This window comes from Carlito syrichta, unplaced genomic scaffold, assembly GCF_000164805.1.
Source record: "Carlito syrichta isolate Samal-C Ts95f unplaced genomic scaffold, Tarsius_syrichta-2.0.1 Scaffold309108, whole genome shotgun sequence".
Classification (NCBI taxonomy): domain Eukaryota; kingdom Metazoa; phylum Chordata; class Mammalia; order Primates; family Tarsiidae; genus Carlito; species Carlito syrichta.
The window spans coordinates 573,786-589,365 of record NW_007253204.1 but is presented as its reverse complement, the minus strand read 5'-3'; the positions used below and the strand labels follow the sequence as shown (position 1 = coordinate 589,365).

Below are 15,580 nucleotides of genomic sequence, written 5' to 3'. Positions count from 1 at the left end.
TTAATCACTGGGGCTAAGCATTCCTGCACTCAGATTCCTTCTTCCAGCAGTCTCAGGACTCAGGAATTCACACCAAATATGAGAAATGGAGTGATTACTAGCTTCCTCTTTTCCCCTCTCACACATCAAAGTGGGAGCTGGAATCAATTGAGGCCATGTAGGAATCTGGTTTATCATTGTTTGGGATTGTAAAAGGTATGTGGGGTCAGTACTGGTTTGGACTGGTCCGCTGGGCAGAAAAAAGCACTTGGGGCTTTGGAAGACTGGGTTCTGGCCTCGCAGGCTTTCTTCCTTGGCCAGGCAGGGTGTCTGGACCTGCTGAGGATTTTTCCAGCTGTGTCAGTGAGTGATGTGTGGCATGGTCTTGGGCAAGCTCTTGGGCCCAGGCTGCTGCTCTGGCACTGAGGCTAATCATCCCTGCCTGTGTACATCAGTGGGGTATAGGCAAGCATGTCAGAGGAAAGGCATTAGGACCATCATCATTCCAATGAGACCAGTTCCAGTTATAGTTCAGGAGGACTGGGCAACTCTGAGTACCACTGGCTCTGCCTGTTACTCCCCTCAAGGTTGCAGCCCTGTCTCAAAGCCCCAGCTCTACCTCCTGGTGTGGTGAATCCTGCTTGAAAATGTGCCTTTCATGGGCTGGAGCAGGTGGGCAAGATTCTCCTTTCCCTGGACCTGGGTGAGAAGCTTTTGTCTAGGAAGTATCATAATTTCCATTTCACCAAATGTATTGGATGGCAGGATGAACCCGGGATTAGCCACTCCCAACTAAAGGAACGACAAGACCTTAGCTGCTCATTTATTTTTCTCCAAGTACTTCCCTTCCATCGAGTTTTCGTTTGGTTAAAAAAGGAAGCATCATTCTCTTAAGTTGCCTGACTTAGGAGCTCTTAAACTCCTCCAAAACCTTGTGAAAAGAAAGTTTATTTTAATTGCCTACAGTCTGATTTCATTTTGGCCTGGCAGACTTGGTGAATCCTGACTTTCCATCCAGTTTGTCTTTCCATCTATATCCGAAATCCAAAATGCCCAGGAGAGTCATTAGTCCAAATTGCAGTGGCTGGGGAAGACTGAATAGCAGTCTTTACTAGCGATGCTAAGCAGGGCTGGACAGCCACATATCATGAGCTATTGCACATTCAGTGTTTGGGACCCTTGTGAAAATCCTCATCTTCTCATCCTACAGAATAACTTCACTGTGAGCTTACCAGAAACATAATCATTCTCTTTGGAAGTTGGCATTTGAATCCACACTCAGAATGTTGCCACACTCAGGACCAGCACATCTACCATAAAGATCATATATATATACTTGAGAGGGAGATCATACCCCAGGCACCAATCATGAGCTAGGCTTTTTAAAACAAGGTGCTTTGTTATGTTAAATGTAACTGTCATTATTGTATTGATAGGGAAACCGAGGCATTGGGGAGTTAGGTGACTTGCCCAAACACCAAGACCAGTAAATGGCAAGGCTAGGATTCCAGTTCCTTCTAATTCCAAAGTTGTGCTGTTTCTTATCACACTTGGGTGTCTCATCAGGTAAGCCCCTCAACATATTCTTAAAGCAGGGCACCGTCTGGTGTGCATGCCACAAATCCGCAGTCTCAGGACATGACATCCCAAGAGCCCTCTGCCTCAGCCACCCTCGGCTATTCAGCATGCCAAAAGTCAACCAGCATTACCATGTCAGTTGCCAGCGAAGAGGAAGCTTTCTGTGTCTAGGACAGTGGTTCTCAAAGGTGGTCTAAGGATATCACATCAGAATGAGGTGATTTTCATGCACCTAAAGTCTGAAAACACTGAGTGTAGGAGAGCATTTGGAAAGGGTTCCCCCATGTACACTTGAGGCTTTAAAGCCATTTTCAGGAACAGGTATGCTTCTGACATGGAGACAGATGTGTCGGAGCAGAGAGTATGTACAGACATGAGTGTGTGTCTATTCTTCAAAGGGCACAGAAGTGATCTTGGATGCCACTCACCCATCAGACCTTCTCTGCATCTAAAGTCATCTGTGAACCCAGTCTCCAACAAAGCTGTGCCTCATGAAGCAAGAGAAAAAATGATGCTGCTGACCCAGTCTCCAAACCAGAAGTGCCCATTTGAGAGCTGCATGAGGCATCCTGGCTGACAGCTGGCTTTTATTTCTTGGGTTCACAGCCCAAGGACGGGAGACCTTGGGAAGGTCAGGACAGCTGGAAGTGTGAAATGAATGCAGCCCTGCATAGCTGTCAAAGGATCAAGCTGTCTGCGGCGGCCGACTGACCATGCACACACACACTCGGCAGCACCCGGCTAGGCATTACCTACTTCACCACCGATGTAGAAGTCAGTGTTTGTCGGGTGAACGACAGCATCACTGTCGATCGAGGCAATGTCAGCCTGTACAACTTGCAACTATAACAGGTAAACAAATGTATATCAACTGTGTTGGACCGAGACCCACGCACAGGCACATTTACTAATGCCCCAGTGACAGGGCTGGCCTACCTGGTCGATTCCAACATATGAGCCCAAGGGGCAATCAGTCCACGCAGTGTGCACACATGTGGATGGGGGTGAGGACAGGAGGAGGAGGAGGAATATCAAATGTGACATGTTTAAATTAAACATTTGAATGACAAGTCAAAAAAAAAAAAGAGAAACACACACATGAGATCATTTCCAAAGGTTAAAATAAATAACATAACGAATGCCCCGTTTCACTTCACAAAAGCCTATAAAACTGGCATCCCACTGAGAAGGCTACTAAAACATGGCATCTGTTAAAAAAAAAGTGGACCATCAGGCCAACCAAAACAACAAGTTTCTCCATTTTGTCTGCAGCAGTCAACATACAGGCTTTGATTTGTATTCCTGTGACATTCATATTTGTCTGCCTTAAAGGATATCTCTTGAAAACTCAGAAAACAGTATAGGTATATGTAGAGGATTGCCTTTACTTTTCCCCCCTCAATGTATGGAAATATTTTTCCAGGCCTATCTCTTAATCTAGCCAATCTTATTTTTATGTCTTTTATTATAAAATACACTTTGGATACAATCCTTGCTTTTTCTAGCTTGTGGCCTTTTTAAAAGAAAGTATCTGAATACGCAGTTGGAAAACAAGTTTACGCAGGGCCTTCTTGAACCCCAGGCCCAATGTCTTCAGTTCCCCATCATCCCCAGTTTGTGCGGGTCAGGTCTAGGCTCTGAAATGAGCACCTCTCCACAAGTAAATCTGCCATCTAACAGAAACAGCTAAAACTGGGAGCTAAAAGCACACAAGATGTACTGTATTCAGGGTTAAGGATGCTGCTGCCTTTGTAGGCATCTGTGTAGCCTATTTCCCTGGCAAGGCTTTACACATAAAGATGAAGGCTTTATACCTTCATCATGCCCCTGAGCTGATAGTTCCTCACGTGCAAAGATGAAACCACAGAGGTGGGACACCAGAGGGGAACCTGAACCATCTGCCCTCCTGAGCAAGGAAAGCCATGCCTTGTGACTCTGGGGCAGCTTTCCTCTGTAAGAACTTGCTCAGAAAGAGACACTGCTCTTCCATTTAATATCATCCTTGAGCCAGATAACTCATGAAGGTGGCACTCAGTCGTATACTGTTTTCATTTCTAAAAAATGTTGAAGTGATAGTAGGTGATAAATTCGGGGGAAACCAATTTGTGGATTAAAGGCAGCTTAATGACATACTGATGTGGCTCAAAGTCGTCCATTTCAAGTTTTGTTGGAGGGTCATTTCTGATTAAGTTTTAAATGGAGAAACTATCATTTTGTAGTCCTGAGATTTTTCAGTTTTTAAAAAAACCCAAACCAAAACAAAACAAAAAGCACATGTTTAAAAATCCCCCCCAAGTAACCAGCAGTCAGTCTGATCATTATGGAAGAGAATTTAGATGCCAATATATTTGCAGTTGAAGGGAAAGCAGCCAATCATACCTATAAAACATATTAGACCATTCCCATTTGGAACAATCAAGAGTAAGTAGATAATTTTTATACTCAAAACATCACTCTTGGATTTGGGAATTTGGCTTGACCATTCTGAAGTCTGGGATGATAAAAAGCCTAAATTCTGGGTTCCATAATTTTTCATCTGACAGCTGGTGGTGCCGAACCCCATCCCCAATTACCTAGGTCATCTTTAAGGTCAATGTCAGCATTGGTAGGATTGATTATGGCCTCCACCTCAAAGCCGGCTAAATTACTGATTTCACTGTGAATAAGGTTCAGCTGAAAAGAAAAGCATGAGGTGGGAAATAACAGGAGAGCTGGGAAGTCTCAGAGAAGGGAGCCTTGGGACACAGGTGAAGGGCAGTGGACACTCCAGTGCACCGGGCACGAGGAAAAGCTGGGAGTCGCTGGCTAAAATGGACTCGTTTCAAACCTAAGACTCAAATGCTGCTCAGGAGGCAAGAAGGAAGCAAACTAGACTGAAGGTTCAGAACCTATGGGTGACACTTAAGGCAAAAGGAAAGCAACAAGCCACACTGGAAGGGTGAGGGTCAGCTTTCCTCTAAAGGAACTTGTGATCTGGGGTCAAAGTAAAGCAGCTTTCAGAACCCAGAATCAGAGTACTCATTGCTGGCAGTGGGGGCTGGCGTCTGTGACCGTCCTCATCCTTGAGTGCTAGGGTGGTACAAAAGTCCTGCCTGGTTTGCATTTACCCCTAGCAGCTCTGCCGTTGTCCTCTAAGTGGCTATGGATCTTTAAGGCTGCCCCCATCACTGTAATTGCTGGCTGGCTCACCCTGCTCAGGGATGGCATGGAGCAACAGTCTGCTGCTTAGTAACACCTAGTTTACATGACCATTAGTCATATAATGCTGAAGTTCTGGCAAAACCCAGGGAAAGAACACAAGTTCTCCAGCAAGACAATGTCTTTTAAATGGTTTTCACCTTGTTGGTCAGGTTGCTCTGAGACCCAATGGCTGGCTTAATGAACACTGAGTTTTATGACTACCCAACCAATGTATTCTTTCTGAAGAACCACCAAATGGTCTCCCTCCTCAAGCTATTCTGTTGCTATGGCAGCCCTGGACATCTGAGTATGAGAGGAATTCCCAGTTCTAGATTCTGTCAGAAAGGTAAGGGGAATTAAGTGGCCTGGAACTGCTGTCCTAGGTCCTACTCCTCCTCTGCCTTTTCTTTGGGTCCAAGTGCCTGCTGTCAGGTTTGCTCTTGTGCACACATGCTCGCTCTCCATGAAGCTATTCACTCTTCAGTGACAAATTAATAACAGCTGCAGCAAAGGCAATGCCTGAGTAGCCCCCAGAGGAGTGCCCAAGACCAACTATGATCTAGGTCAGGAGAAAGGCTGTGGCCTGCAGGACCCAGCAGGGCAGGAGCCTTTGTCTAGAGGCTCACTTAGGAGAGACTGTGCAGACACTTGGCAGGGAGGCTCCTGACAACTGAGTTCCAAGTCACTGCATTTCTGTCGCCCAACATTTTGTTGAAAACAAAATCAAACAAAAAACTTGACGCTCTAGAAGCATCAGAAATATAAACTCACATTTTTGATTCCCAGAAACAGATTCTCAAAAAGGGACCTGCTTAGACAAAAAGTCATTCTCTGGAAGAAAACAGTTGTGGAAATAAATTTGGTCATATGGCTAAGGAAGACTCTGGCCAGGCCCTGCCTTAGGGCAGAGGGCCTCATTTGTAGTTAAAGACTCCAAGAGAGAAGAGAAACAATTATTATCCACTTGGACTTTGGGTTATTGTTCCTGGCACTACAGAGTGATTTGGGGGGCACCCACACCCTCAAAGCTGAAGGGAGCCCATCGGGGTGATCTCACATGGCAAGGCTCTCAGAAGCTCAGTCCCTGGCATCAGGACAGAGGCACAGAAAAGCCAGCACCAGGGCCTGTCAGCACCAGGGCCTGGACCTGACTGCCACCATCAGGGAGAAGGGGTGTGGCTGGGCACAGAGTCGGGCCACAGGGTGAGGCAAGTGAACTCTTAGGATGTAGAACATGGCAAAGGATTTTATTATATCCTTTGGTACTGCATTTGGCTCCAAGCAAATGCTGTTTATAAAAACTCAAGCCAATACTCCCTGCCCCCACCAAAAAAACCCACAAAAAAACACCTACAATATGTGAAGCAGCAGGACACTGGTGAGGGAGGAAGGCAAAGGATGCAAAAGGAATCGCTTTACTCAGTGCCGTGTGCATGAGTATAATCTTATGGCATCTACAAGATTCCTTTTTTGTTTAAAGTGATACTTGTTCAATTCTTAAAATTCACACTTTTTCCAATTCTATAGATGTTTCTAGGTTTATATTCATAAATGCCTCTCTAGAAAAGTGGCTATTTTCATGGGTTCTGATTCAAGTAGTCAGAAAGACCCCCAGTGGCCTGTCTCTGACTCTGTTCTGGGAAGAGATTGCCCTTCTGTCTAGGGGAATGGGATTTCCTGGGGAAATCTGGCTTTGCTAAAGTGAGGGAGTGGTTGCAAACAGAACTCAAGATCCTTGGAGAAGTCCTGGTTTCATCACCTTTTGTTCTGACCAGAGGCAGCCGCAATCTTAGAAGCACAGACTATAGTACTTCAGGGAGCCACTGCTACTCAGCATTGAGAATTTCCAGCCAGCCAAGTGCTGTTTCACTCTCTCACCCACATCTGCAGATGAGGCAAGAGTTGTGATTTTCCGACTATGCTATGCAGAGGTTCTCAGAGTATGAGGCTGAGCCACAAAACAGTTTTACTGTTATAAAAATATGTATTTTTAAAAAATCCTCTAGACTAGAAAGTATATGCTTGGGGTATATGGAGGGAGAGGAATAGGGAGAGAAAAAGACACATTAGTTCAAGTACTTTCGAGAGACAGATGGGCAATCAACTTGGCAGCTTGGGCCAGTGGGCAGAAGCCAGCAGTGAGATGATCATAAGCAAGAGTAGTAGTTCTCCTGGAGAGAAGAAAGCCCATGAACATAGGGTACAAATGAATCATGTATGTGCAGGTCTGGAAAGGATCCCACTGTCCAGTCGGTCACATGTGAACAGACATGGTAGGGCCAAGATAGATGTCCAGTCACAGGAAGTCCCAAGTCTCCTCCCATCAGTAAGGATCAAATTCAACTGAGCTTCTAGGCAAAGGGGCCCATGTCCATCTGAAGCATGTGGCAGAGGAGAGATACTTGTGTGTTGGGAAATTAGATTTCTGGGGCACTATGAAAATTCCCAATATTAGTTTGATTTGCCAAGAGATATGAGGATAATTAATGCTTTCAGAATTTAAATAAGGTAATTGTTTCTTTGTACCATCATTAGGAAAGATGGAAAACTAAGTTTTAAACCACAGCATGGGAAATTTAAAGCAGTTCTGAAGACTGTTAGCACTGGAGAGAGTGACCACAGGGTACTGCCAGTTAAAGAGCAGGAGGGGGGTCCCACTTGGCTATGCAGTGGGGAGAAAAAGACTTAGCCAAGTGACCTTCAAGATCCCCTCTACCACTGGAATCTGATGATCCTAGTCTCATTTGCTCCACTGAGCCAGTCTCTGGTAGATACAGTACCTATCTTCCTAGTGGTCATTAGTAGTTATGTTGACATGAACCCTTGTTCTCTACTGATGGTGTGTGCTTACCAGAGTATAATCTCCTTGAAGGCAGACAGTGTGGCTTTCTAACGCCAGAGCCAGCTAATGCCCAAGACCATGCTAGGGTTTCTGTGGGCATATACAGTTAGAACTGAATGTCAAATATCCTCAGATATAACTCTGAGATGAAAGAAATGCCTCTCCACCAAGCCCCTTTAAGGCAAGGTTAATGGAAATGCCAGATCTCGGGAACTGGGCTTGTTGTGGGCCCACCATTTAGGGCAGGGCAGGAGGCAATCTGTCAATGATAGGGAAGGAGCTGACAGCATGGAGTGCCTGGGTAGATGTGCCTGATCTTACTTGGCTATAGGAAATAGTACATTCCTTTCTTTTTTTCTAAATACGATTAGAAATGCAATTTCAGGAAATAAAAGTGATTGTTAAAGATAGTATCTGAGTGATATGCTGAATCTAGCCTGGAACCATCCAACTTTGGTGTCTGTCATCCCCTCCTAATGGTCAAGGAAGGAAGCCTGGTCAGTCTTACTTCCCTGTGCTGGCCACATGAAACACAATTCTTTTCCTGTCCCCAAAGTCCACTTCAACTAAGGGGGATGGGAAAGGCGATGCCTTCCACAGGATCCTTTCAGATTCCTCTTGAGAGCCGTATCTTCCTGCCCCTGCCCTCACATCTGTGTAGTGCTACTCTTCCTGCAAACACCCCACCCCAGAATCCTCCGGAGGCCTTAGACATGACGGTGCCACCTAGTGAGTATTTGAATAGAAAGGTTCCCACGAAGATAAAGATTGTGTGGACACTGCCAGAGGCCCAGTAGCTAAGTTACTCCTTCCTGGCTTCATCAGTTTCCTAAACTGTTTCAGAAGAAGCCAGTCCTCAGTGGTGGTGGGAGGGATGAATGGCTCTTCCTCCCTCATTGCTGCTTCAGGAGCTCCCTCTTGCCTTAGTTTCCCATCCCCCAGGAGAAGGGTGTGTGGACCAGAAGGAGAAAACCCATGGAACCCCATGTCTGCCTCAAACAGCCTGTGGGCTGGGGTTGCAGTCCTGACCTCCTAGGAGGTAGAGAGACTCACTCACACTTTCTTTGGATTGACTTCCCAATGGCTTCAAATAATACTGACTCTACCAGGGAAACTTAAACCGTCTACTACCACTGACACAGATTTCTAGATAGACACGTTAGAAATGTTTTTTGGGTTTTTTTTTTTTTTTTAATTTTACAACCTCTGAAAGGAGGTTGCAAATCTTGGTTGAACCACAAAGCAAAAACATTTAGTTAATTCAGATTCACAGCACTGTTTTCTTTTTTAAAACAAATCAACAATGTGTGTGAACACTGGGTAAAATCACAGAGTAATGAGAGCAATTACTCCTGAGACTTCAGTATGTGAAATACAACATTAACTACAATTAGGTCCCAGGCTCCTAAGCCCTGGGCCATGTCCTCCTGGGAGTAGCTTAGCAACCATGCCTCACAGGGCTGCAGCAAACACAATATCACCTTTCTCCACCCCAGCTTGTTTGCAATATTCAAGCATTGGTTTCAGTGCCACAGATGGAAAAATGGGATTCACAGAACACAGGGTACCATATTCGCATCATTCTAAAGTACTCCTTTTGAAACATTTCTAAAGTCCAAGTCAAAATTAATGCCTATAATATTTAAATGTGCTTTAAAATATGTATGCATCTGTGGCATGACTCTTGCCCTTTTTGCACTACATGCCATGATTTTCACCTGACAGTAATAGCCAAAAAATAGTGCTTCAAAATAGTGCTGTAAAATATAAATGCTCACTCTATCTCATACTGCAGGGTTGTGGGGCCCCAGAGAGGGCAGCTAGCAACCTAATTTCTAACATGGTGCCTAGGCTGACTTGAGATGCTACTTGGGAAGATGCAGTTTACTCTGTTAAAATGTGTCTGCAGTACTAGATTTTGGGGTACCTCTTCCTGGATGTGTGAATCTTAGGTTATAAAGTTATAAGCACATTAACAGGAAGAGCAGTTTCATAGTAGCTTGGTGTTTTCTTTTCACCAGTAAGAGACTGAAGTGTGTGATATGGGATAAAAGGTTGGTGATCTATCTGGGTCTGTATTCAACTTCTCCCCTTATAGCTGACCATTTTACACTGGGTTCCAGCTTAAACAATCCTTTCAGATTCTCCAAAAGTCAAGATATCAAATAGGCACACTGATTTCATTGTCAAGCTCTCTGCCTTAATTCTCTTCTAGTTCTTAAATAGCAGTAGATAATATGTGTGTAAATTATAAAGTATCAGTACTTCTCTATGGTTTTTTGGATCCTCCCTGTCCAATCCTGAATAGAGAACTTTCAGTATTAGGCTAGAGTACAGTGGCGTGATCATAACTCACTGCAGTCTCAAACTCCTCAAGCAATACTCCTGTCTCTCCCTCTCAAAGTGATGGGATTACAGGTGCAAACCACTGCACCCAACCTGGATTTGCACTGTACTGTACTTTGACTTTTTATTCCTGTGACACCTGGTGTTATACCCCAAAAGGGAGAAGAGTTGCTGAGAGCTGACATGTGCCCAGCTCTTCAGAAGAACCAGCAAAGTCTCTACGGTTTCTGTCCCCTCCCATCCATGGTTCACATGCAACAAAGCCCAGAGGAGGCTCTGATCCCATTTCTTTCTGAAGAGCAGAGCAACAAGAAGGGCATCTCCATTTGAGCATGGAAATTTGTATAGCTACAGTTGCTGCTACTCTGGAAATATTTTAGTTCATCCAGCAAAGGGGAATGCAAGGAGCTCTGATATGAGGCTGGCTATGGGGTGGTGAGCAGGAGGTAGCAAGAACACAGGGAGGGAAGAGGCCATGATGGGAGGTGCCCAAGGGTAGCATGGGAAAAAGAGAGAGAAGGTGACCCCAGGGGCTGAACTGTTCTACCTGCTTGCCAGCCCTCCAAGTCTTGGCTAGTCATCTATATTAGGGATCTAGAACACAGGAGCTAGTCCTAAGCAGCAGAGACTTTTCTCATTTTCATTCAAACTAAAGTAATTTGGATGACAGGCCACGTGAACTTTCAATATATTACTCAAAGGTCATGCTAAAGGGTGTAAAAGTAGACGCAGGTGGTTGCTTTCAGTGCTGAGTTGAAATTTTTTAAAAGAATAAAAAATGTTTTAAATAAAATCTTTCAAAGCCCCAGACCTTAAGATGACAACTAGTGCTGCTTTTTTTTCTTTTGAAAAATGCATACAAAATACAGATAATGGTTAAAAATGTAAATAGCAATGGTTATTTTCTGGAACACAGAGTCCACCACAGGAATTGCATCATGAGAGACTGAGTGCAATTAGCAACAGTAAGAAGAAAAGGGAGGAGGAGAAGTTGCAATGATGTGAGCGAGAGAACAGTGTCACTGTGATGCAAAGGAAATTGACAGTGAGAATTTAAAAATGATGCAGCTTCAGAACCTTGTTTGTTACCACATTCAAACTAAACACAAAATTACATGGAAGGTCAAATTCATACTTTTACTTTTTAATGCAGGATAAAAAAATTAAGAAGAGTTTAATTCCCTCTTTTCCCATCTCTTTTTTGGTATAATAGAGAAATATTAATTAACTTTCATCCTTGGGTCTTGAAAGCCTTTGCATCATTTTTATTTCAATAAAAGTGAATCATCTTTTACAAAACCATGGCGTCCTGGCAAAGTTGCATCACTGGGGCAGCTGAAAATATATTGCCCATGGTTAAAACAAACAAACAATTGACTTGAAGAATCGTCCAGTGGTTCAGTGAAGAAACCCGGGTGCACTCATTAGTATGTCTGAAAACAATACCCTTAGAGCCCCTGGATCAGATCTGGGGCTCTACCTTCAGTGCCCACCAGAAGGATTAGGCTGTCTGCTAAATCTTTCACTTTCTACCATTAGGGTTTTGACTTCTGCCTAGTTTCCCAGCCAGTGCTATCTCATGACCAGGTTATCCCAAAGAAGTGGCTCCTCCTCCAGGTTGACCCCAAGGGTTCCAATCCCCACAGGAGTTTGCCCTTTCTTTACCACTGTCTCCCCTTCCCTATCTACCAGAGCCTACCCCTCAGCTTTATGGTCTCCTCTGCACCCGGCCCTTCCTGAGGCCACTCACTAAGCCTCCCTGCCCACTCTCTAGGCTGGGAGTGGCCCCTAGGAGTTCCCAGGCCTTCTAGTAGAGGTGGCCTATGCCCATCAGTCCCAGGGGCCCTCAAACAGATAAAACCATGGGTCTGCCTACCTTCTGGCCGAGGAAGAGGCTCTTGGTGGAGAGGACCGTGAAGCCGTCAGCAGGTGTGCCCTCAGTTGTGCTGTCGGCGCTGGCTGCTTTGCTGACTTCACCCTGCTTCTTCTTGCACAGAGGAAGGGTCAGAAAGTGGGCTGCCTAGTCAGAGGCTTTCTAAAAGGGAGGCAGCTCCCTGGCCTCACCCATAACACGCAAGAGTAACAGGAAACTAAACCACAACCAATTCTCAGCATTTCCCAAACTGGGCACTGCAGACTTATTCTGAAGTACCAGAGTATTTTCATCAATTTAAAAATAAAAGGCTACTTAAAGGCAAAGTTTCACTTTACAGTGATTCTTTAGGAGTCATTTTCATAAATTCAGACCAAGTAAATGTCTCTTAATTAGGAGATTCAAGTGTCTTTCCTTTCTAGCTGGCTGTATACTATTCAAGCTTAAGAAGAAGAAGAAAACTGTTCTAGGTTACTAGTTCTCAAAAAGCAAACCAAGAACCAAACTTCTCCATCCCAGAACGTGAGACTCACTTCTATCCTCCTTTGTTAAAACCAACCTTAGAAAAAGGATGCATATGGTGGCTGTCAGCGAACCATCTGTCTCCCTGGGGCTCCCAACCCTGCAGTGGGCATGGGTCCAGTCTGATCTTCCACATCTCCCCAGCATCAATCAGACTGAAGTATGTATACCCTGCAATTCCCAAGGGTCTTCCAAGAGGTAGTGACATCGAGAGTTTTAAATAAGCCAGTTTTGAGATGATCAACTTCCGAATACACTTTTTACTACAACTGATCTGCCCTAAGAAGGATCAACACCTGTGGTCGAGGTTCTGTGGAGATCCTTTCATAACCACCCTCTCCCACTTCCAGAATGATTATGAGTATGGCAGACCACACTGACAGCAGGGATGCATATTTTTTGCGTGTTTCCATTAAGGTCAAAGCATGTATTAGAAATGGATATTTTAACTGGGCTCGGTGGCTCAGCCTGTAATCCTGCGCCTTTGGGAGGCTAAGGTGAGTGGATTGCCTGAGCCCGCGGGTTCGAGACCCGCCTGGGCAGCGAGACCTCATCTCTACAATAAATCAAAAAATCAGCCGGGCGTGGTAGTGCATGCCTGTAATTCCGGCTACTCGGAAGGCGGAGGCGGAAGGATCGCTGGAGCCCAGCAGGTCGAGGCTGCGGTGGCCAGGAGCGGCCACTGCACTCCAGTCTGGGTGACAGAGTGAGACTCCAACTCAAAAAAAAAAAAGAAATGGATATTTTGGCTAATTTGGAGGTTTTCTGCATTCAGATATATTGTAGAGTGAGACTATTGGGAATAATGTCAATATTTATGTAGACACTTCACCACTTTCCTTCCCCAGATTATTATCAGAATTATAGTATACATCACTCCTTAGGGAGGGTCCAGTGGGAGGAAATTAAGGAAGGAGAAATGCCTTCCCAAAGGATGTATCTGAACAATAAGGCAAGGCCTGTGCTCTAACCATTTGCTTGTTTAGGATTCAAACCCATTACTATTAACATATTAACACTTTTATTTACATTGAAAAATAAGGTTTAATTTTGCTAATTGCTTTCACAATAAGGACTGCTTCGACAAATTAGATGATATGGCTGAAACTATTAATAAATTAAATGAGCTAAATCTGAAGCTCCAAGGTTTTGATATAAATAATAAGACAAATTGGGAAGGAAAATGTGAGAAAAAAAGATAAGACAAAAAGACATTTTAATGGTACTGACAAAGAAATATGTTACTGACAAAGATATGTTAAAAGTATTACTATTTTGATTTTCCTAATACTTGGAGCATATCAGATTTGACAAGTGAAAGAGAAACCAGTATAATCAACAATTATATGGTAAGTCTTGGTAAAGTCTTTTCTGACATACTTTTCAGGAGCCAAGAAAGGGAAAGGTGGCATAACAAAGCCTTTTACAAGTCAGGTGTTGATTCTATGCTTTCAACAAATCTGAAGGAATACCTGAGTTAGCAGCTGATACATTATCAGAAAACATAAAGATAGAGGTTAGTTAATAGTAATGGATCAGTGTTGGTTTCTTAGTTGTGACCATTTGTACCAAGGGTGAGATGTTAACAATGGGAAACTGGGTGAGGCATATTCAAGAACTCTCTGTATCTCTTTGTCCCCTCTGTAAATCAAACATTATTCTACAATAAAACATTTATTAAAACACATTGATGAGATTATACTACATGAATACTGGCACATATCATAAAGAGTTCAGGGGATTGAATGGTGATGCTATAGCAAAACCCCTTCCATTCTCACTTATTTAGTAAACAAGATTTTCCAGATACTTATAGCTATAAATATATAAAAATAGGACGCTAAACTCTGCTTCATTTTTAGCAGTAAGTAACATTCATCTTAGGATACTTGAACTAATTGGGGAAAAAAAATCTATCTCTGCCCATCCTATTACAAGATGCTTCTCCAATAAAGTTTTACTTTTTCCTTAAATAGTTATTAAAATTTATAATGCACTTGTCATTTTGATCAATTATGTATTACTAATAATGTGATCATCCAATCCTATAGAATCTATATCATTTAGTTCTTTTATAAAGTTTTAAAAAATTTCAGAATATACTGAAATTTATATAATTTTTGTTTCAGAAATCAATAAAATATAAGCATAAAGATGTGTTACATTAGAATGAAAGTTTGTGGGACAAGTGAAAGGGAAATATGGGAAAAGAATGTAAATTTCCTAACCATTTAAAAAAAAGAAATTGTATATTTTTAAATGGATGATGGTGTATCAAATCACCATAATATTTAGATTTCATTAGATACATTTAAATGAATGAGGAAAGTTTAATTTTTATTTTTTTATTTTTTAAAAAATTTATTTATTTATTATAAAGATGTGGGGTACAATTCAGGGTTAGGTATACAAACATTGATCATGCAGGTACCCTTGTTGATGAGGTATGCCCCTCCCTCCCCTAGCAGTAAAGTTTAATTTTTAAATGTCAATATTGACAGTATATCAAAATGATACCCTTTACAGATATTCAAATTTATAATAAAAAGTTTAGCTGTCAAATAATAAATTTGTACAATACAAAGATTTTAAACATTCTTTTAGAAGGTATGCAAGCAAAAAAGTTGAACGATTACTGCTCTACTGTACCCAGTGCAACACTTTGAATACAGGTGGTGCTCAGTAAATGCTCAGGAGGGGTTCACATTGAGGGATAAGTAGATAAGGATTTAGTGCTTCCTGCTAAGGATACTGGGATGTTAAGGGGTGAGAAATTCCTAGCTGATAGGATTTCAGGTCCATGGGAGTCCGAGCTGGTCTTATTGGGAGGAGGGAGGCACTTGAGCTTTCTTGTGTCCCTGATGACAACTATCTAGCAGACAGGTTCTGAGGCTTAGCCTGTGATAATACTGGTGATTTTCAGCAATGATACAGGAAGCCCATTGCCCATACTTGCCCAGGAGGAGGCAGTTCTGCAGCCCTCCACCATCTGAACAGAGGAGCTTCACCAAGGGAAGCAGTCCATGGTCCCGGGACATAAAAGTGATCCTAGGTTTGAACTCTGAAGTTCTGCATTTGAGTCCTGGCTCTGCTAGCTGTGTGACCTTGGGAAAGTTGCTCACCTTCCCTAAGTCTCAGATTTCTCATTTGAAAAATAAGACTAAGACTGGAGAGCTCTTAATTAAATAAGTGGCTATAGAGAGAAAGCAATAAAGCTCTGTACAGAAACAAGCCATTCCTTCTTCTGAAGCCTGTCCAGT

General features: G+C 43.1%; 1 protein-coding gene across 6 annotated transcripts in view; it reads right to left on the bottom strand.

Annotated features, from left to right (window-relative positions):
• LOC103269207 (core histone macro-H2A.1) overlaps window positions 1–15,580 on the bottom strand; it is a 61,256-nt gene that overhangs the window by 15,578 nt on the left and 30,098 nt on the right. For 2 of the 6 annotated variants that reach the window (XM_021716970.1, XM_008066791.1), the window contains 2 exons: window positions 11,802–11,909; window positions 4,131–4,230 (listed from right to left, as the gene is read on the bottom strand). In XM_021716970.1, coding sequence (XP_021572645.1) covers window positions 4,131–4,230; window positions 11,802–11,909 — 208 coding nt within the window. Of the gene's footprint in view, window positions 1–2,309; window positions 2,401–4,130; window positions 4,231–11,801; window positions 11,913–15,580 lie in introns of all 6 variants that reach the window. The other 4 variants (XM_008066790.1, XM_008066792.1, XM_008066793.1 and 1 more) reach the window with 4 other exon arrangements.